At 40.3% G+C, this 21,984-nt stretch overlaps 1 protein-coding gene across 1 annotated transcript; it reads left to right on the top strand.

Moving 5' to 3' along the window:
- Positions 1-15,833, top strand: LOC139466821 (vesicle-associated membrane protein 8-like). Its single transcript, XM_071248519.1, has 4 exons — positions 1-120; positions 7,918-8,060; positions 9,651-9,794; positions 11,223-15,833. Coding segments are annotated over exons 1-4 (363 nt in total). The 5' UTR covers positions 1-118; the 3' UTR covers positions 11,297-15,833.
- Positions 15,834-21,984: the final 6,151 nt, after the last annotated feature.

Genomic DNA, 21,984 nt, shown 5'->3' with positions numbered 1-21,984 from the left:
TCTGATCAGAGAGGAGGAACTGATAGTAGGTGTGGGCAGATGAGGGTCGACAGCGTCTGCTTTGTGAGAAGAATTGCTATCTGGACTTTGTATACTCATTAGATCGAACCATTACAACATGTAAGTAATGAATTCTACGCTAGACGCTATTAGTGTCTCATAAAATATGTGTGGTTTATCTTGTTTGTATCCTGAACAGCCTAGATATGATATAATATATATGCGTGTAGATTTGCGGAGGATTATTTGTGGGCCGTTATTTGTTATCTGTTTCAGCTGACAACTGCTGACAGTGTCGAGACTTAATTTGCAATTGTAAGGGAAAGACTTCCGCCCGTATCCCCCTTTCCAACTTCTTTCAATTATCTCGCCCAATATGGTTATTGTATAGAGAATCTCACCCTTGTGTCTTTTGATATCAAATATATATCAACGGTATGTTTGATATCAAAAGACACGAGTCTGAAATTTTATTTATCACCCAACATCATTCTTCCAACTTTTTCAGTTTGTAGACAGTAATAAGCAGTGTCTTCAGCTTCAGTAGCAGAGCCATTAGTGATGTCATTTGATTGTGACGTCATGGTAACCAATGATGTCACAATGGTCTGGAAAGCATTGTGATGCAATTTTATTGCACCGATATCTACAATGTACACACCGCTTGGAAGTTATACCAATTGGGCTAAAGTACGCAACAATGTAATTGTTAATTCAGTAAATTAAGCAATGATAAGAAATGTTCCTGAAAAACAATAGAGTTCCTCTTTTGCAAAAAAATTCTAAACTTAAAGAATCACTACACTATCTCAAGGTTTCAGCTCCAGGGTGGACTTGCTTTTTCATTTGTTTGTTTTGTATGGTGACATCAGCTTCAAAGTGGGTTATGTGTGAAGCCCATTTCTGGTGTGATATTGCTGGAATATTGCTAAAAGCGGCGTAAAACCAAAACTCACTCACTCAAAGTGGGTTATATTTTAAGAACTGTCTGACTCTCTTCCCTTGTTTGAGAGCTGCGCACACAAACATGACAGCATGGTCACTTCTAGAGAGTGGCATTGGGATAGCCTGGTGGTTAGTGTGTTAGCTTGTCACATTGAAACCTTGGGTTGAAAGCCCTACATGGGTACAATGTGTGAAGCCCATTTCTGTGTCCCCAACCATGATAATGATGGGGTAAAACCTCACTCACTCATTCACCCTCATATAGCTGGAATATTGTTGAGTGCGGTGTTAACCCATGTTAACCCCCTGGATGCCACGGGGACATATATGGCCCTCCTCGACAACCCTCACTTTGAAGTCGAATAAAATTCAAAATACATCACCGACACAAATACACTTCACAGTTTTGAATAAGGTGGGGAATTCACTGTTCTGTGATATCATCCACTGGCATTTTAGGCCAAGCAAAAGTACTGAAAATGACCTCTAAAAATTAGGTACATCGTAAATGATGCATATTTTACACATTACTAAATCACCACTCACTGCGTTAGTTACAGCATGTTTTGAAATCTAAATTTCTGATGTTTACTCTGAGAAATGAATTTCAAAAATAGCATATTAGTGATCATGGGTATCTGTCTTTTATGAAATCACCAATGATTATTCCATAACGTCTCCGGTAACCCTAGAATCGTTTAGAATGTTTTGGAAAATACGCAAACACGAATGCCAAAGTGAACTTTCCGCCATATTGGATAGTGTTTACAAAATCACGTTTCAGGTACACCAGTTATGAGACGCCTGTAACATCACGTATATTTCTAACTTAGCTGCAATACATACATCCTTGAATTCCTCATACATTTTAGAATCAAATGACCAATGGTCTTTGTCACCAATACACATCTTCCCGAGGCAAGAGAGTTAACTGACTTTAAAAGTCCAGTTTCCACCCTTGCCAAACTAGGCTGGTATTATGGAGTTACATTTTGGCTAGGCTAACGAGTCTATGCATAGTCCAATCAAAATCGCGCATTGAAATCCGGTTCGTAAACTGTCGTGCATATTTCGGTCGATTGCAGGATTTGCAAAGAATGCACACCGCCAACTCGTTGTCAACAGATGTTTTCCAAACCTTTTCATGTTTTAAATCAAGCTGCTCACATGATTTGTTGCACTTCACAATGTAAGACCCGTTTTATCACAATATAGATCTTGATTATCGATCAGATTGTCTCGACTGGGCGCCACCATTTTGTATGAAACAAATGCAAGTAATGGAATCGGATCTGTCCATAGGAGAGGCTCAGAAGGGACATAACTCATTATAACTGTTGGTGGCGCTACGATCGGCAAGGGTGGAAACTGGACTTTTAAAGTCAGTTAACTCACTTGCCTCGGGAAGATGCCAATACAAAGTGGCTGGATGACATCAAGCAAAATAAGTTAGGCGTGAAAACAAACGCTGTGCTTGAAAATATGCACTTGTTTGAAATGTAAACAAAGCAAAATACAGATTTTACACAGTGTAGCATTTTCTACTATTTTGAGCTATCCATTTGTCTACTTTTAAGATATTGGCTCAACATTTTCAGGATATGCATGGGAAGAGAATCGTAGGAAGAATTAGGGAATTTAAAATAGATTCATTGCAATGATTTGATATTTTCAGCAGAAATTGTCAAAGTTACCATCCTATGTGACGCCATGACTGACGCAAAATCACGCACAACGACAACAGTATTTATCGGAATTTCTGACTATTTCCGTTGGTTTCAATGAAAATTATAACAATAAATAACAGTAAATCTATAATATTTTTGGTTAATCTGAAAGAATTGTCTTGGTCTTGGAATTGTTTTTTATATCGTTTGATTCACAGAACAGTGGTATCTAATGATTCGTCAGGTGCGCGTTAGTCACAAACAATTTACGAATTATTCCTCTCGTTTTGCATTATGTAATCAATGGGTTCATTCTTTTTTCAATATTGTGATCACAGGATATTAAACTGTTTACTTTATTTCTCCAGGAATTGTAAAATATATAAAAATATAACTCATGCCAGGTACCCCGTTGGTTCAAACGTATACGATTATCCTGGTAGTTCTATACCAATAGAGCTTTCTTCACATCTTTTATTGTGTAATTCTGAGACGAGATGAAGAGAAATAATAACATAATTATGAACAAATATATGTCCAATATTGACTATAATTTTGGTTGTTTTGAAATATTCTTTTGGGTATTTCATTACGTAAATTGATGCCAAACAGGTGCATGTCTTGTCCAGTTAAGATACACGCTAAACTATCTAATTGTTTGCATATTCAAGACATGATTTACTTGGTGAATGCAGTCATCTTATGTTGTGTCGAAAAAGCATCAAGTTCCGTTTTACACATCAAGACCATGAATGAAAATTAGGGGAGATATATTAATGAAAATACTAGTGTCGTCTTTCACCGACGTTATGAAGGACATAACACCAGTCATGACGTCAAAAGGAATGGTGATATTTTTGGGGTATTTCATTCCGTTTGATGATAAGGCTAGCGCTCCATCAAAAATGGACAATGTTGGAATCTAAGGACTAAGTTATATGTTATATAGGGCCATCCATTTCTCTATTACCTCTTTTTTTATGGAGTACGATTTCATCATTTCATATGGGTTTTTTTTATAACTAAACGTATATAGTTTCAATATCAATATTTGTCTTGGAATAGTTTGGTTCCTCGTGAACAAAACACCACAAAATATATTGTCCTAACCCACAGCTAATTCTCACCAAGTGACCTGAGTTACAATAAACTTGTTCCAAGCATAGCGGAGTTATGCCCCCCTTTTCTTTGTACGTGTGTAATCTCTCTGTCACCTTTAGAAGTCATAGAGAAAAATCAGTTTTTGTCATTTACGGCATGCTTTTTTTGGCATTGAATGTATGTCGTATACGCATTTAACTCCATTTGATATGTAGTTATGTCGTTCAGATATTAGGCAGTATTTTGTTCGCTCACAGTTTCCGTAAAGCTTCTAAATAAAAAAATTGTCGCACACTACCTTTATCGGTGTACGATAAAAAGCGGAGAAATTTACCGCTTTTCAACACAATAAATTTTCGGACAACACTTAGAAGTGTCTCTTTTTTAAAAATGGTTTAATAATTGCAGTTAAATTTACACCATCAAATAGGAAATTTAACATTCTCCACCTCTGCTTAATTTTATAGCCAGAGGTAGATCCAGTGACGCGTGAGCATAATTCTCGCACAATCTTCACTTTTCCGATCTTAGGAAAATGTGCGTCAGAAAAGAACTCGGCATCCAGAGGGTTAAACGACACTCACTCACCCACTCGCTCGCCCGCCCACTCACTCACTCACTCACTCACTCACTCACTCACTCACTCACAGTGACAGTTCAATGTCTGTAATGTAATACTGTTCAAACCAGCAATTCTCAACTAAAGTACTCAAGGAAATGAAAAAAAACTTTTTTTCTCAATTTAAAAATCGACACAAAGTGTTACGTAGCTGTAAATACGAAATAACAAAACAACTCGAAAAGTACTAGTCTGGATTTGCTAGTTTGATCTCAGTGAACAATACAAAATGTACTTTACAGCAGGTAATTTGTCGGCACTTTCAACATTCAAAAATAAAACTAAGTCCAAATTGACATAGCAGAAAGAGACTAAAGGCATTATGCACCTGTTCTCACCTGTCGTCAAGGTGTCATAGGTCACCTTGATCTACTTACACCTGGTTATGCCCTGTTTCACAAAAGTCTGTTTTATTCACATTTTTACACACTTTTACTTGTAAAAACGCATAAAATCATTTCAAACACTGTATTTGTGCCACGGCCAATTAGTACTAATTTAGTTGTTTGAATATTTACATATTTTGTATATTAACTGCATTTATTTAAGATCTGAGGTCGAAAAAACAGTTTTTTTTCATTTCTGTGAGTACTTTAGTAGGGATCAGACTGAAATGGCACAGCGTCAAAACGGCCCCAAAACTACCAAGCTCCTCACAGCAATAGCCTGTTTGTGCCACCAGTCATAGCTCCCTACTGTGACAACTGGCCACTATCAACCAACTAACCATTATATTTACGAACAAGTTATGACTGTTGTGATGCCAAATACTCGGCCCCCATCTAATATTTTGTTGTTGTGAATTTCAATTTTATTTCAGTTATCGTGTAATTGGTATTGTAAGAATGTAAGGGGAAAATTGGATGCTTTTCCGTTAGTCTGCATTCTCAAAGCAATCTGATTAAACATACAAAACCTTTTCGCAGTTGACTATGTAATGGCCGTGTCCACACTGGTGGCAGCGATGTTACCAGGAGGGTAACATGCTAGGAAGGAGCTTGCAAACAAAAACTATATGACTAAAGTCAGCAGTGTCATTAATTTTCTCACAGTCTTGTGATCATGGTTGCATGAGTAGCCACACGACATGTATATCACTACTTATGATGAGCAGTTGAGATCCTCCATGTTCTATAAGGCCCAGCTGGGTGGAGGTTGTCTGTTACCCAGAAGGTCGTATTGTCTGACCCTCTTGGTGCTGCAGTGCTGGTCATGCCCTATTTGTCACCTACAGTAGAACACGGATATAACCAACACGGATATAACCAACACGGATATAACCAACACGGATATAACCAACACGGATATAACCAACACGGATATAGCAAGGAAACGATACAACGAACTGTTAAAAAATCCCAGATTGATCTCCTATATAATATCATATAAAATTTACGTATATAACAAACTCTCTACAGCGAACTAACGGATACAGCGAACTGATATCTGATCACCGACAAGCCCATCTATCACTAATTAGTGACGTGTATAGCGAACTGAGAAATCTCACTCAGTGTCAAGTGCCACTGACAATTGGCTGTACGCAATCAGCGGCGAATCAACACAATGGCGGCGAATCAATACAACCAGCGGTGACGGATCAACCTTGTTAAATTTGCATTGTGTTAATCTTACCTGTACATGTAATATTGTCTGTAAAATATTATGTCTGTCATTGTCTGTCATTGGAAAATGTGTGTTTTGTCTTATCCAAGATAGCGGACGTTTCCGAGCAAAAATGTGTATAACGAACAACGGATATAACGAATTGATTTCTCTGGTCCCTTGTAGTTTGTTATATCCGTGTTCTACTGTACTTTAAAATCACAAATGTCACGGTTGAGTTCTCCCACTATCCAATGCTTGTTACCCGAGTGGTAAAATTGATTAGTCCCAATCACATCCCATTTGTCAAACACCTATTGAGAATATAAGGCTTATAATAAATTACTGCATCAAGGTACAGTGCATGCATCATTTAGCACTTTGGAACCGATTACTGGATTCAACCAAATTTCATAAGTCTGCTCACAGAGTCCAAATACTGCATTGGGGTCTTGGCCCATATTGCATCTTGAAGCAGGTGATCATCTTGAAGCAGGTGATCATCTTGAAGCAGGTGACAACCTTGAAGCAGGTGATCATCTTGAAGCAGGTGACCATTTTGAAGCAGGTGATCATCTTGAAGCAGGTGACCACCTTGAAGCAGGTGATCTTCTTGAAGCAGGTGGCCATCTTCAAGCAGGTGGACCACCTTGACGCAGGTGATCATCTTGAAGCAGGTGATCATCTTGAAGCAGGTGTACCACCTTGAAGCAGGTGATCATCTTGAAGCAGGTGATCATCTTGAAGCAGGTGTACCACCTTGAAGCAGGTGATCATCTTGAAGCAGGTGATCTTCTTGAAGCAGGTGACCATCTTGAAGCAGGTGGACCACCTTGAAGCAGGTGATCATCTTCAAGCAGGTGACCATCTTCAAGCAGGTGACCATCTTGAAGCAGGTGACCATCTTGAAGCAGGTGATCATCTTGAAGCAGGTGATCATCTTGAAGCAGGTGATTATCTTGAAGCAGGTGACCATCTTGAAGCAGGTGATCATCTTGAAGCAGGTGACCATTTTGAAGCAGGTGATCATCTTGAAGCAGGTGACCACCTTGAAGCAGGTGATCTTCTTGAAGCAGGTGACCATCTTCAAGCAGGTGGACCACCTTGACGCAGGTGATCATCTTGAAGCAGGTGATCATCTTGAAGCAGGTGTACCACCTTGAAGCAGGTGATCATCTTGAAGCAGGTGATCTTCTTGAAGCAGGTGACCATCTTGAAGCAGGTGGACCACCTTGAAGCAGGTGATCATCTTCAAGCAGGTGACCATCTTCAAGCAGGTGACCATCTTGAAGCAGGTGACCATCTTGAAGCAGGTGATCATCTTGAAGCAGGTGATTATCTTGAAGCAGGTGACCATCTTGAAGCAGGTGATCATCTTCAAGCAGGTGATCATCTTGAAGCAGGTGACCATCTTTAAGCAGGTGATCATCTTGAAGCAGGTGATCATCTTCAAGCAGGTGATCATCTTCAAGCAGGTGACCATCTTCAAGCAGGTGATCATCTTCAAGCAGATGACCATCTTGAAGCAGGTGACCATCTTCCAGCAGGTGACCATCTTGAAGCAGGTGATCATCTTCAAGCAGGTGATCATCTTGAAGCAGGTGATCATCTTGAAGCAGGTGATCATCTTGAAGCAGGTGACCATCTTGAAGCAGGTGATCATCTTGAAGCAGGTGACCATCTTGAAGCAGGTGACCACCTTGAAGCAGGTGATCATCTTCAAGCAGGTGATCATCTTCAAGCAGGTGATCATCTTGAAGCAGGTGATCATCTTGAAGCAGGTGATCATCTTGAAGACTTTTGGATAAGGTGTACCTAATATCTTGGAGACCTTACTGTGCCAACCCTCGATGGAACCTTTGTGAATATTTATGTCGTTTAGTATAAATAACTTTCTGTTTAGGAAATTAAAAAACATACTGTATTGTTTATTTTGAGGAAATCATTCTCACCATAAATTCTGAATATTTTGTCTGGCAGGACAGAGCGAGGTCCTGGAGGTCGTACAGACCATCTGGATCACTTGCAGAATGATGTGAGCGAGGTGACCTCACTCCTTCGACAGAATGTAGAGAAGGTGATTGTCCGCGGAGACAAGATAGATGACCTCCAGGAGAGGTCAGGTGAGTGCAGCAGATATGGGTGATGTATCGCATGTGATAATGTGAATACAGGCAGATATTGATAATACATACCATGAAGTCATGTCAATACATGCAGATAGGGGTTATAGATATACCATGAAGTCATGTCAATACATGCAGATAGGGGTTATAGATATACCATGAAGTCATGTCAATACATGCAGATATAGGTTATAGATATACCATGAAGTCATGTCAATACATGCAGATAGGGGTTGTAGATATACCATGAAGTCATGTCAATACATGCAGATATAGGTTATAGATATACCATGAAGTCATGTCAATACATGCAGATATAGGTTATAGATATACCATGAAGTTATGTCAATACATGCAGATATAGGTTATAGATATACCATGAAGTCATGTCAATACATGCAGATAGGGTTTATAGATATACCATGAAGTCATGTCAATACATGCAGATAGGGGTTATAGATATACCATGAAGTCATGTCAATACATGCAGATATAGGTTATAGATATACCATGAAGTCATGTCAATACATGCAGATATAGGTTATAGATATACCTTGAGTTCAGATGAATACTGGCAGATACAGGTCATATATACCCCATGAGGTCATTTTAATACATGCAGATATAGGTCAGATATACCATGAGGTCAGGTGAATACAGGCAGATATAGGTCATATATACCATGAGGTCAGGTGAATACTGTCATGTCAAAATGAAAACTTGACACTTACAACCGGTATAAATGACAGGACCAGCACATATGTTTCCAATACAACGCTTTAATGTAAACATAAACGTTAACAATGGAATATATAATGCACTAAATGAGAACGTTTAAAGTATTATAGCTAAAATGGATAGAATTTTCATCAAAATGCCTGCATGGTAACAGAAATATGTGGGCCAGTGTTACTTGTTTGCAGGCCGCTTTCCCCTAACAATGGGCTGCTGTCTATTCCATTGCTATGTGACGTCATTAGCGTCACGTTTCTTGTTTGTGACGTCATCCTATATACTATGTTATATGATGTTGCTTTTTGTAACTCAGTGACCACGGTTTTAAGCTTTTTTCTCTCTATAATTTGTATAAATAAAGTCACAAATGTGGTTTCTTTAATAAATAATGTCTTTGCTCATCACAATTAATGATAGTAAAACACAAAACAGTGTCAAATAACAAATTTCTATACCAGAATTCCCATGTGAAATATGTGAGGTTGGTGTTGGAAAATTCAAGATGGCTGTTACTGACGGTATACGGTCTCATATTAGGTCAGTATCAACCATCTTGGATTTTTACTGATGGTATACGGGCTCATGTGGGGTCAGTAGTTCTGCTCTCTGATTGGTCAATCTTACTTTGAGGCAGATATAGGTCAGATATACCATGAGAGGTGAATACAGGCATATATAGGTCATATATACCATGAGGTCAGGTGAGTGCAGCAAATATAGGTCAGATATACCAATGGGACGATACCTGCTTCAAAATTAAAGATGTATTCCAAGAATCTGTATCTGTGACTGTGATTAAGTCTGTGAAAAAAAAGGAAAGAAGTAACCATGGTATCTGTTTTGCATTGTCAGAGGATTTGGAGTCGGGCTCCATCAACTTCAAGAAGACATCGGTACGACTCAAGAAGAAAATGTGTTGGCAGAACTGTAAGATGAACTGTATTATTGCCATCGTCGCTGCTGTCATTGTCATCATCATCGTCATCATCATTGTTGGTGAGTAGCACTTATATCTGTGGGCCACATGATTCGATAACAGAATTTTTGCAACGGAACGGACTCTTAATGGACATTATTAGCAGTGTCAGAAATTGGCACTCGTCCTATAGTCCTTGCCAAACTGCCCATAAGTGTTGCCTGCCCATCTTAAATGTTACCTGCCTGCATTCAGACATTATAAGTATGGAAAATTTGTGAAATACAAGGGACAAATCGCGCCTTGATTCAGTTGAAATAATGCGAACAACTGCTTGAGAATCCACGACGAGTTATGATAAATCTGAATGTGTAAATAGTCTTAAAATTATCTGCCAGACAGTTGCACAGGTGGAGGATCATTTCATGCAGCCATACTGAAAAGGTATCAGTCGTGCACACTTGTGTGAAGAAACCTGGAGAAAATTACAAAGTTGTGACCAGGCTCGCTATTTATGTGATAGCTTATCCTGATAGCGTGATCTGGTTTGCACCAAATAGGGCTACTCTACATGTTACTGTGGCGTACAGTCCCGTAAAGATTCATGATATAGAACAACCCATGAACATCCCATGCTTGTCATAAGAGGTGACTAACGGGATCGGGTTGTCAGCCTCGCTTACTAGATCCCAATTGCTCATGATTGCAATTGATGCTCATGATATCAATCACTGGATTGTCTAGTCAAGACTTGATTATTTACAGACTGTAGTCATATAAGCTGGAATATTGCCGAGTGCAGCGTTAAACAACAAACAAACAAACTGTGGCGTACGACACCATTCATACAGTGACTGTTGTTGTGTTCAGCACAGGTGACCCTGTCACTGGGCAGAGTTGTGTCCCTTGGATATGAGGGATCAAATAGCTGCTACTTAATATGATTCCTGCACACGGTGCCTGTGGGTGAACGTCCAAGACCTGTCTCACTTCAGGCTTTCATCCCATCTCAAGTTCACGACCTGTGAAGATCCGGGCTAGAATAGGTCTTTACCAACCATGCTTGTCGTGAGATACCATGCTTGTGGTATGAGGCGGGATCGGGTAGTCAGGTTGGCTGACTTAGTTGAGTCATGTCACTGTATCACAATTGTGTGGATCGATGTTCATGATATCAATCACTGGATTGTCTTGTCCAGACCTGATTATTTGCAGATCGCTGTAATGTGACTGGAATATTGCTGAGAACAACAAACAAATAAATCAAGCTGACACTCTGTCCTGTAACTGAATATTGTTCAAAGCACTGTTGGGTGGAGGTATAGCCTCATGTTTTAAGCATTTACTTTTCATCCTGAAAGCCCCGGTTTGATTCCCCACAAGGAAATTGTTTCTGTTGTCTCCTGTCCAGCTGTTGCTGGAGTATAACTAAAAGCAGTGTAAAACAAAACTCACTCACTCACACAAACCAATGTTATGGCCAACTCATTAGCTGTTGTTCCTTTCAGTTGAAGTAAAACCTGGAGGCTCTGGAGGGGGAGGACATCACAACAGCACACTCAACAAATGCTTCAACTGCTAGCTTGACCTCATGTGGAGGGAGGAATATGGAAGAGCTGAGACACTCTCGTTACATGCTGAACATAGGGTTTTTGTGCATTTCTTTCTCAAAACACTTTTTCCCCAGGTTTTTCATTGGTATTTATGGATGGCTGTGACACTTAGAGTTGTCTGATGTTTCCTGAACATTGATACTTACACATATACATTAGCAATGACATATTCTAAGATATATTGAATGGGAGCTGAGAAATGTTTTTAACAAATGTTATATTTGGGACAACGGAGTTAACTGACTATAAAAGTCCAGTTTCCACCCTGGCCAACCTAGGCTGGTATTATGGAGTCATATTTTGGCCGTACTAACGAGTCTATGCATAGTCCATCCAATCAAAATCATGTAACAAAATCAAAATTTGGTTTCGTAAACTGTCATGCAGATTTCGGCCGATTGCAGGATTTGCAAAGCATGTGCACCGCCAACTCGGCGTTAACAGATATTTTCCAAATCTTTTCATGTTTTTAATCAATGTGCTCACAAGATTTGTTGCACTAAACAATGTAAGACCCGTTTTATCACAATATAGATCGTGATTATCGATCAGATCGTCTTGACTGGAAACCGCGATTTTGTATGAAGCAAATGCAAGTTATGCAAGGGGTGGATAACACTTTTCTAATGTTCTGTACTGCGTAATGGCAGTGTTGAGATCACTTGGATACAAATGCTTCTTCATGGCTTTTAGTTCATTGTGTGGGTGTTCAGAGAATAACACAATTCGTAATCAGCATCACTCACATATTTGTATACTCCCAAGGGAGCTGAGAATGAAAATCAAGTGCACACTGATCATTGACATGCCCTGAGCATAGAGAAGATATTACATGCAACTTTGTCACGCTGATGTTATTGTGATACTTGTTTTGCTCGGGAAATAAGAAATTTATGACATGTTTGGTAAAATCAATATTTATCACACCCTTGTTGTAATCGCTATTTTTGTTACTGTGTACATTTGTCTGTAGGTCGGGAGTTCGATTCCCGGTTGTGTTGTACCAAAAAGATGGTACTTGTTGTTATGCTGCCTGGCGTGACAGTGTGTGTTTTGTTATATTCATCATTTAATCTTATTTAATGTTGTGGTTACATAATGTCAGAAAAGTGCAATTCTGTGTCTTTGTGATTGTCATGTTGGTAGATTCGTTCAGATGTGTGTCTTTTGACACAATGAATACATAGAGGTTATCATGCTTGTGTGTTTTGGAACAGCAAATATCTTGTGTTAGGAATATTAAGTGAGCCTTTTCCTAATACAGGATATTCAACATCCCAAAATACACATGAGGGCACGGTTGGCCCAGTTGTTTAAGGTGCCACGATTTGCTGTGCAGAGTTGCGTCCCTTGGTCATACCAGAAACCTATTATTGTGGGTTGGAATCCCAGCTGCCCCGATTATGTTCCGAGGTTTGTGAGCACCATACCTGTGCTCGTGGGTTTCACCGAAGTGGTAAACGTCTGAAACCTGCATCACTTTGGTCTTTCCTCCCACATTAAGCTGACACGCCGCGATATGACTGGAATACTGTTAAAAACTGCGTTAAACCCAACTCACACACTCACTCACACCAAAATACACAAGCGTGGTAACCTCTTTGTCATGTAATGTCATTCTTAAATTCTTTCACAGAAAAAAGTATTCTCATCTCTCACAAACGGTACCTGAAGTTTTTTTCTGGAAAGTGTGAATTAATATGTTACTTCACAAGGCCAGTGATAAAACAGTCTACTAAATAACTTCTGATTTGAACTGTCATTAATTATCCAAGTAATTTGTCAAGATGGCCGATGGTTTATTCTTTCGTGTTTGCCATTACACAAAGACAAGGGCAGGACATTGTTTGTAAATACTGAAAGTAGTACCAACCTGACCCTTTCTATTTGCATATTTATCGAAATGACCCCGAAAGATACCATTTCTACCCATTGGCTTTGTCTGGATGAAAATACTACATATACAGTCAAACACGTTGAGTCAAACATGGGGTTGTCTCGAAGTAAATGTTTGGACCCTCCCTGTTCCTTCTTTCATCATTATTGTCATTTGTGTCATTTGTGTCGAACCTCGGATAACTGGAAGTATTTACGCAGGGCCCTTCAACTTCGACACAATGGTGTTTGACTGTAATAAGCATTTTATCTCAGAGTTTTAAATTTTGTTTATTCTCAGTAGCTTTGTTAGTATTAAGGTAGATTCATTCACGTTGATTTGCGTTCAAATATTGTGCCTTGATCATTGGCTGATTTTGTAATGAATACATGTACCTATTTAATGCCATTGTGACGTCTATGTGCCAAAGTGACATTCATGTTTTTATGTAGCATTTGAAAAAATAACCCCACTGACTTTTTGTAATTTGGGCAGTGAGGCCAGACAATGTTTTTGTTTTGAAGATTTTTACCATCCGAAATTGGTGGGTGCGGCCTAGTTCCTACATTGTGGAGGTGGCCTAGCTGACTTTTTCAAGAACTGATATCCAACCTTGGTCTGCTCCCCACCAGGGGTGTGTTCTGAAGCTAGTTTGTTTACTTTTTTTCACGGGACCACATGTTTTTCTGTGTTTCTCAAAGAAGTCGATTCTTGTAACTTGTACACTATGGTGCTTAAGTACTCACGGAAATGAAAAAAACCTGTTTTTTCGACCTCAGATCTTAAATTATTGCAGTTAATATACAAAATATGTAAATATTCAAACAACTAAATTAGTACTAATTGGGCCGTGGCACAAATACAGCGTATCAAATGTTTTTATGCCTTTTTACACATAAAAGTGTGTAAAAATGTGAATAAAACAGACTATTGTGAAACAGGGCATAACCAGGTGTAAGTAGATCAAGGTGACCTATGACACCTTGACGACAGGTGAGAACAGGTGCATAATGCCTATAGTCTGTTTCTGCTATGTCAATTTGGACTTAGTTTTATTTTTGAATGTTGAAAGTGCCGACAAATTACCTCCTGTAAAGTACATTCTGTATTGTTCACTGAGATCAAACTAGCAAATCCAGACTAGTACTTTTCGAGTTGTTTTGTCATTTCGTATTTACAGCTACGTAACACTTTGTGTCGATTTTTAAATTGAGAAAAACAGTTTTTTTCATTTCCGTGAGTACTTTAGGACATCTTCCCGAGGCAAGGGAGGTAACTCACCATAGAAGTCAAGTGTTCACCCTTGCTGAACTGAATGTCTGAGTTACGGCTGGGCTAACGAGTCTGTGCATAGCACAATCAAAATCGCGTAACAGAATCGACATCCAGTTCTTAAACTTGCATGTAAATTTAGGTCGATTGCAGGATTTGCAAAACTTGTACCGTCAACTTGGCATTGACAGATATTTTCCAAGTCTGTTAATGTTTTTAATCAAGTTGGTCAAGTAATTTGATACACTCCACGATGTAAGACCTGTTTTATGACATGAGTCTTGATTATCGATCATATCGTCTTGACTTGGGGACGCCATTTTGTTTGAAGCAAATGGAAGTAATATGATAAGTGGAATCTGATTGGTCAATAGGAGGGACATATAAGGGACATAATTCAAAACAGCCACTAGTGGCGCTACGATGGAGCCACGAAATTCCAGCCTAATTCAGCAAGGGTGGGAACTGGACTTTTGAAGTCAGATATCTCCCTTGCCTCGTGAAGAAAGGGAGCTCGTGACAAGAAGATGAACAATGGATTCAGATAAGTCAACATCGAAATATGTGGAGGAAATATGATTATTGTCATTTTAATATTTTATGTTTTATCATTCCATGTTTGCATAATTTCTGTTATCTTCATTGATTAAGTTTTTACTGTACAGATGACATGGCCGATACATCAAAAAGCATGAATATGTCCCTCTCAGAGTCCTGGGACTAATAACACACTGTGCCAAAAACTTGGAAGCCTTCTAGCCTTAACTTGCATTTAGGCGTAATTTTCAGTAGGTTTTAGTCTTTGTACATGGACTACTATGGTCTTATTTTACTGAACCTGAAGAAATTTGACTAATCTTGGGCTTTGGACTTGTAGCTGAGGTTGCAGACTGCAGTGTTCATTTTTATCAAAGATGCATGTGTTTGACCTGTGGCTGTGATGAAATAAACATTCGGGTAACAGGGTCCAGACTTAAATTGTTGCTGTGCCACTCAACTGTAGAACAAGGGGAGATAGTCAGGGCTGACTGTGAGGAACCTCAATAATGCAGGTTCATGGACCCTCTTTCTGTATGTGATCCATTCCAAGGTCTGTCCATTATGATCAATTCTCTTAAAGAAATACTGTGAAAGTTGTCTTCAATACTGTTATCAATACACGTATTGGGAATATTGAAAACAAAGTACTCTTTCTCCGTGAGCCCCCCCTCCCCAGTCTTGATCCTGGCACAAGTTTAGGTGCCCCGCCCTCCCTCCTGATTGCCTTCCCCTTCGCCTGTGATGAGATGGGTCTCCATTGACTTTGGATGTTTTCACTGTAACAATGTCAGGTTATGATACAATAATATTTTGATACAATTTTTACTGATTGAAATAAAACAATAATATTTTTTAATTTTATGAGTTATTTTTTACCTCCAAAGGCAATTATCTGGTCCAGACTTGATTATTTACAGGCTGATGTCACGTAGCTGGAAGAATATTGCTGAGTGTGGCGTTGAACAACAAACACAAACATTTACACCCCTTTGTAATGCTCATATTTTCCTCCCCCACAAGGAAGTGGGATATTGAAACATATACCTTCCATCCATCCGGCCTGAAGTCGTGAAAGGAGGAAAACTAAATGAACTACACTTTCAAAACTTGATACCTCTGTTCACACTTAACTGTAGTTGAGTCTTTTGCTATTAGAGTTTCCAACATTGAGTCTCTGTGGCTACTACTTTGCATTTCCAATGAAGGTGACTCTTGATGAAAGGTGTATGGGTATCATATTTCACACAATACAACCGTGTGATAGTCTGGGTTAGAACAGGTCCCAGCATTACGCACAAACTTCACCATTATTCCGTCACGCACACTATCATAACATCACTATTATTCTGTCACACACACTATTATAACTTCACTATTATTCTGTCACACACACTATTATATCTTTACTATTATTCTGTCACACACTATTATAACTTCTCTATTATGTTGTCACACACACTATTGTAACTTCACTATAATTCTGTCACACACTATCTTTACTATAATTCAGTCACACACTAACTTCACAATTATTCTGTCACACACACACTATAATTCAGTCACACACTATTATAACTTTACTATAATTCAGTCACACACTATCTTTCCTATAATTCAGTCACACAAACTATGTTTACTATAATTCAGTCACAATCTAACTTTACTATAATTCAGTCCACACACTACATAATTCATGGACACACTGGTACCTTATGGCTGAACAGGGCCGAGACATAGTCAAACTTGTGCAGTGTCTCCAGCTGGAGAAGACTAAACACATCAGTCTGACCACAGTGGGATGGTGATATTTACTCTCATATTTGAATACAGACTATTCTAGTGTTGACGTATCATGTGTACAACAATCGTAGCGAATATCTCTCCGTATAGTAGCAAAGGGCCCTGTTCCACACAGCGACGTGAGCCTGTCGACTGTCGTAAGTCTATGCTAACGTATGGCATCTTCGCCCTCCGTCCCCAGAGCCCCTCCCATAATTAAAGCTATCTCGGGGTTAAGACGATCGTAACACTGTAAGTGAACACAGACTCACGAAAATTGTTGCGTAAAGATTACTTTAACGTAACTTACTGTAACGGAGAATCATGGCGCTAAGGCGATCATAACGAACTCACTGTAACGGAGAGTCGTAGCGCTAAGGTGATCGTAACGATCTCACTGTAACGGAGAGACGTAGCGCTAAGGTGATCGTAGCAAACTTATTGTAACGGAGGGTCGTAGCGCTAAGGTGATCGTAACGAACTCACTGTAACGGAGGGTCGTAGCGCTAAGGTGAACGTAACGAACTCACTGTAACGGAGAGACATAGCGCTAAGGTGATCGTAACGAACTCACTGTAACAGAGAGTCGTAACGCTAAGGTGATAGTAACGAACTCACTGTAACGGTTGGTTGGTTTTGTTGTTGTTGAACGCTGCACTCAGCAATATTCCAGCTATATGACGGCGGTCTGTAAATAATCGAGTCTGGACCAGACATTCCAGTGATTAATGTCATGAGCATCGATCTACGCAATGAGGATCGATGACATGCATCAACCAAGTCAGCGAGCCTGACCACCCGATCCCGTTAGTCGCCTTTTACGACAAGCATAGTCACCATTTACGGCAAGAATGGGTTGCTGAAGACCTATTCTACCCAAAAATCTTCACAGTTCCACTGTAACGGCGAGTCGCAGTGCTAAGGTGGTCGTAACAAAATTACCGTAACGGGAAGTCGTAGCGCTAAGGTGATCGTAACGAACTCACTGTAACAGAGAGTCGTAACGCTAAGGTGATAGTAACGAACTCACTGTAACGGTTGGTTGGTTTTGTTGTTGTTTAACGCTGCACTCAGCAATATTCCAGCTATATGACGGCGGTCTGTAAATAATCGAGTCTGGACCAGACAATCCAGTGATTAATGTCATGAGCATCGATCTACGCAATGAGGATCGATGACATGCATCAACCAAGTCAGCGAGCCTGACCACCCGATCCCGTTAGTCGCCTTTAACGACAAGCATAGTCACCATTTACGGCAAGAATGGGTTGCTGAAGACCTATTCTACCCAAAAATCTTCACAGTTCCACTGTAACGGCGAGTCGCAGCGCTAAGGTGGTCGTAACAAAATTACCGTAACGGAAAGTCGTAGCGCTAAGGTGATCGTAACGAACTCACTGTAACGGAGAGTCGTAGCACTAAGGTGATCGTAACGAACTCACTGTAACGGAGAGTCGTAGCGCTAAGGTGATCGTAACGAACTCACTGTAACGAGAATCATAGCGCTAAGGTGATCGTAATGAACTCACTGTAACGGAGAGTCGTAGCGCTAAGGTGATCGTAACAAAATTACCGTAACGGAGAGTCGTAGCGCTAAGGTGATCGTAACGAACTCACTGTAACGGATAGTCGTAGCGCTAAGGTGATCGTAACAAAATTACCGTAACGGAGAATCGTAGCGCTAAGGCGATCGTTACGAACTCACTGTAACGGAGAGACGTAGCGCTAAGGTGATCGTAACGAACTCACTGTAACGGAGAGTCGTAGCGCTAAGGTGATCGTAACGAACTCACTGTAACGGAGAGTCGTAGCACTAAGTTGATCGTAACGAACTCACAGTAACGGATAGTCGTAGCGCTAAGGTGATCGTAACGAACTCACTGTAACGGAGAGTCGTAGCGCTAAGGTGATCGTAACGAACTCACTGTAACGGAGAGTCGTAGCGCTAAGGTGATCGTAACGAACTCACTGTAACGGAGAGTCGTAGCGCTAAGGTGATCAACGAACTCACTGTAACGGAGAGTCGTAGCGCTAAGGTGATCGTAACAAAATTACCGTAACGGAGAATCGTAGCGCTCAGGCGATCGTTGCGAACTCACTGTAATGGAGAGTCGTAGCTAAGGTGATCGTAACGAACTTCCTGTAACACTGACACGTAGCCAATATCGTATTGAAGGATCTTTGATTAGCACAGAGATAGTTGTACTTCGTAAGTCATTGACTTGAAAAGTTCATGGCCCAACCCAACATAGGAAGCAGAGGGGTAAAATTTAGCTGACAGTCATCAACTGTACTGCGCCGTGATGGGTACCCGATAGGATGAGATGTCATGTGGATGTAAACCTGCTAGTGTCCTCTAATAGACAGCCTTGGTTGTGTACTGCTCTGTAAGATGAGAATGAAATATGACTGCAGACAGTTTCACTGACCGAGAATAACCGTTTGGCGTTATGTACACGGCGAAATATAAATATCGTATTTCCTCTATTAGACGCCCTGGCGTCCAATAATCCTGCAAAAGCCCTTTACCCGGAGGGGCTTCCGTTTATGCTGGAACTGTGGCTACTCACTACCTTACCAAATCCAAAATTCTTCAGCCATACAAGTGCTAGATTTGTAGAAAGCCGTGATTCTTGACCACCAACATCTCACAGTATTAGAGAATCCGTTGTCTATGTTTGTGAAAGAGCGTATGAGCCTCAATTAGAGGACAGTGTGTATTGGCGATCTGGCGTCTAAAATAGGAAATACGGTATACATTATCATCTATCATGACTTACCCATCCAACATAATGTCTTCAAACTGTCGCGAGCATGTTCTGCAATAAACGACAGCCTCCGTGGTCTAGTGGTAGAGCGTCCGTCCGGAGAGCGGAAGGTCCGGGGGTCGATCACCGGTCGCGTCATACCAAAAGACGTTAAAAGATGGTTCTTGTTGTTATTCTGTCTGGCGTTCGACATTAAGGGGTTAAATCAAGGACTGGTCGGCTCGGAGTCAGTATACTGTGTCTGGGTGGGGTATTCATGTTAAACTGCGTCATAAACTGAGCTAGCATAATAAATCGGTATCAGTTCGGACCAGTACAAGCAGCCACACACACACGTGCATGCACATCGCTATATAAGTGCAATAATCATGGATGCGACGTTAAACCCAATTTCACCTCACCTCTGCAATAAACACAACGAGAATAACTAGAAAGCAGGGGCGATCTAGACACGTACGACTCAATTCGCTGTGCAGAGTTGTGCCCCTTAGGCGTGACTGGAACGAATATGTTCGCGGGTTCGATTCCCAGATTCGCCCTGATTACCGTATTTCCTTAACTAAACTCCCAGGAGTATATTTCGTTCAGACACATTTTGCCCCAACACAATGATCTTTTAACGCCACTCTTTTGGAATGTTTGTTTGTTGTTCAACGCTATACAAAGCAATAATCCAGCTATATGACGTCGGTTTGTAAATAATCGATTGGACCAGACAATCCAGTGATTGACATGATGACCATAGACCTATACGCAATTAGGATAAGATGACATGCATCAACCAAGTCAGCGGGCCTGACCACCAGATCTCCCCTTTTGATGACCATGGGTTTCTGAAGACTATATATAACCCGGATCTTCAGGGGTACATGGCCATGGGATCAAACCACCATCTTCCGCACTCCTAGCAGACGCACTGTCTACTGGGCCACGGAGGCGGGGACGAAAAGGTCTGATGAGGATCGCGTACTTCCAATGAGTGATGCTACCCTTCCTAGACTCAGTCATATTCTACAGTCAGCTGTTTTATTGCTGGCATGAAAGCGGCGACAGAAAACAACATTCACTATATTATTCCCATTTCTCGTGAGTGGGAATGGTTTTACGCTGATTTTAGCAATATTCCAGCAATATCACGGCGGGGGACACCAGAAATTGGCTTCAAACAGTGTACCCATGTGGGGAATCGAACCCGGGTCTTCGGCATGATGAGCGAACGCTTTAACCACTAGGCTACCACCCCTCCCTTTTCTATAGGAAATAAGTGAGTTATGAGCTGATGTTAGCATTACTCCAAGCAGTGTACAATGAAAGGACATTGTACCCAGTCACACACTGCACCCATGTGGGGCATCGAACCCAGGTATTTGGCGAGGAGAACGAATGTTGCAACCAAAAGAGGATGCTGTTCCCTGCCGCTCTACCAGGAGATGGAGTAGGGCAGGAGTTGTCCCTCTTAAAGGCCTCTTTACCAATTTTTGTTTTCCTTCCTCACTTTATATTTTGAAAAAAAGACCAACACAATTTTACAGTTGGATTAACCGTACATTGCCACGTGGTCAGGGCATAAGGTCAACTTTGTATATAATTCAGTACATCTAATAGTTTTATATTTTAACATTCGTTTATAACAAACCGTTGTATTTGTTTGTTTGTTGTTTAACGCCGTGCTCAATGATATTCCAGATATATGACGGCGGTCTGTAAATAAGCGCGTCTGGACCAGACAATCAAGTGATTAATGGCACGGGCATCATTCCACGCAATTCGGATATGATGACATGTATCAATCAAGTGAGCGAGTCAGTCGCCTTTAGTTGCTGAAGACCTATTGAAAGGCTGCAGGGGTGGGTGGGGGTGGGGGTGGGGTGGGGTGTGTGTGTGTGTGGGGGGGGGGGGGGGTATACAAGATATTTACCATCTTCAAATACACTCGTGTGATAACCTATGTGTGCTTTTCTTTTAATCAGTGACCTTGCACATCTTAATTAATGATATAAAAACACAAAACAGGATCGAATAACGAATTAATGTACCAGAATTTGGAAGTGAAATATGTGATGTGAGTGCTGGAAATCCATATACTGTCATGTAAAAATCCAAGATGGTTGTTACTGAATTAAAAGGAGACCGTAATAGATACGTCACTGGCAGGGTTCATTTGGGGTAGCTCTCTGATTGGTCAATCTTACTTTGAGGCATAATAAAGAGAATATATTTGCCGAGTGCGTTTCCGTAGCATAAGTATCACATGTTAGGAATACAATTGTATTATGCGGGACCTTGGCATTGTCAATTTGGTGAATGTCAACTTTAATGTGTCATATATATATATATATATATATATATATATATATATATATATATATATATATATATATATATATGTCAGGTATTATTTCAAAAGACCCATTTTTAATTG

Source organism: Haliotis cracherodii, unplaced genomic scaffold (genome assembly GCF_022045235.1).
Source record: "Haliotis cracherodii isolate W230 unplaced genomic scaffold, xgHalCrac1.p SCAF_19, whole genome shotgun sequence".
NCBI classification, from domain to species: domain Eukaryota; kingdom Metazoa; phylum Mollusca; class Gastropoda; order Lepetellida; family Haliotidae; genus Haliotis; species Haliotis cracherodii.
The sequence above is the reverse complement of the archived record's forward strand: the minus strand, read 5'-3'. Positions and strand labels throughout refer to the sequence as shown.

What these genes read in the sequence shown, in the direction of transcription:
- LOC139466821 (XM_071248519.1), top strand. An exon ending in TGACCTCCAGGAGAGGTCAG is followed by an intron (nt 8,061 to 9,650) that starts GTGAGTGCAGCA and finishes TTGCATTGTCAG; the next exon opens with AGGATTTGGAGTCGGGCTCC. An exon ending in CATCGTCATCATCATTGTTG is followed by an intron (nt 9,795 to 11,222) that starts GTGAGTAGCACT and finishes TGTTCCTTTCAG; the next exon opens with TTGAAGTAAAACCTGGAGGC.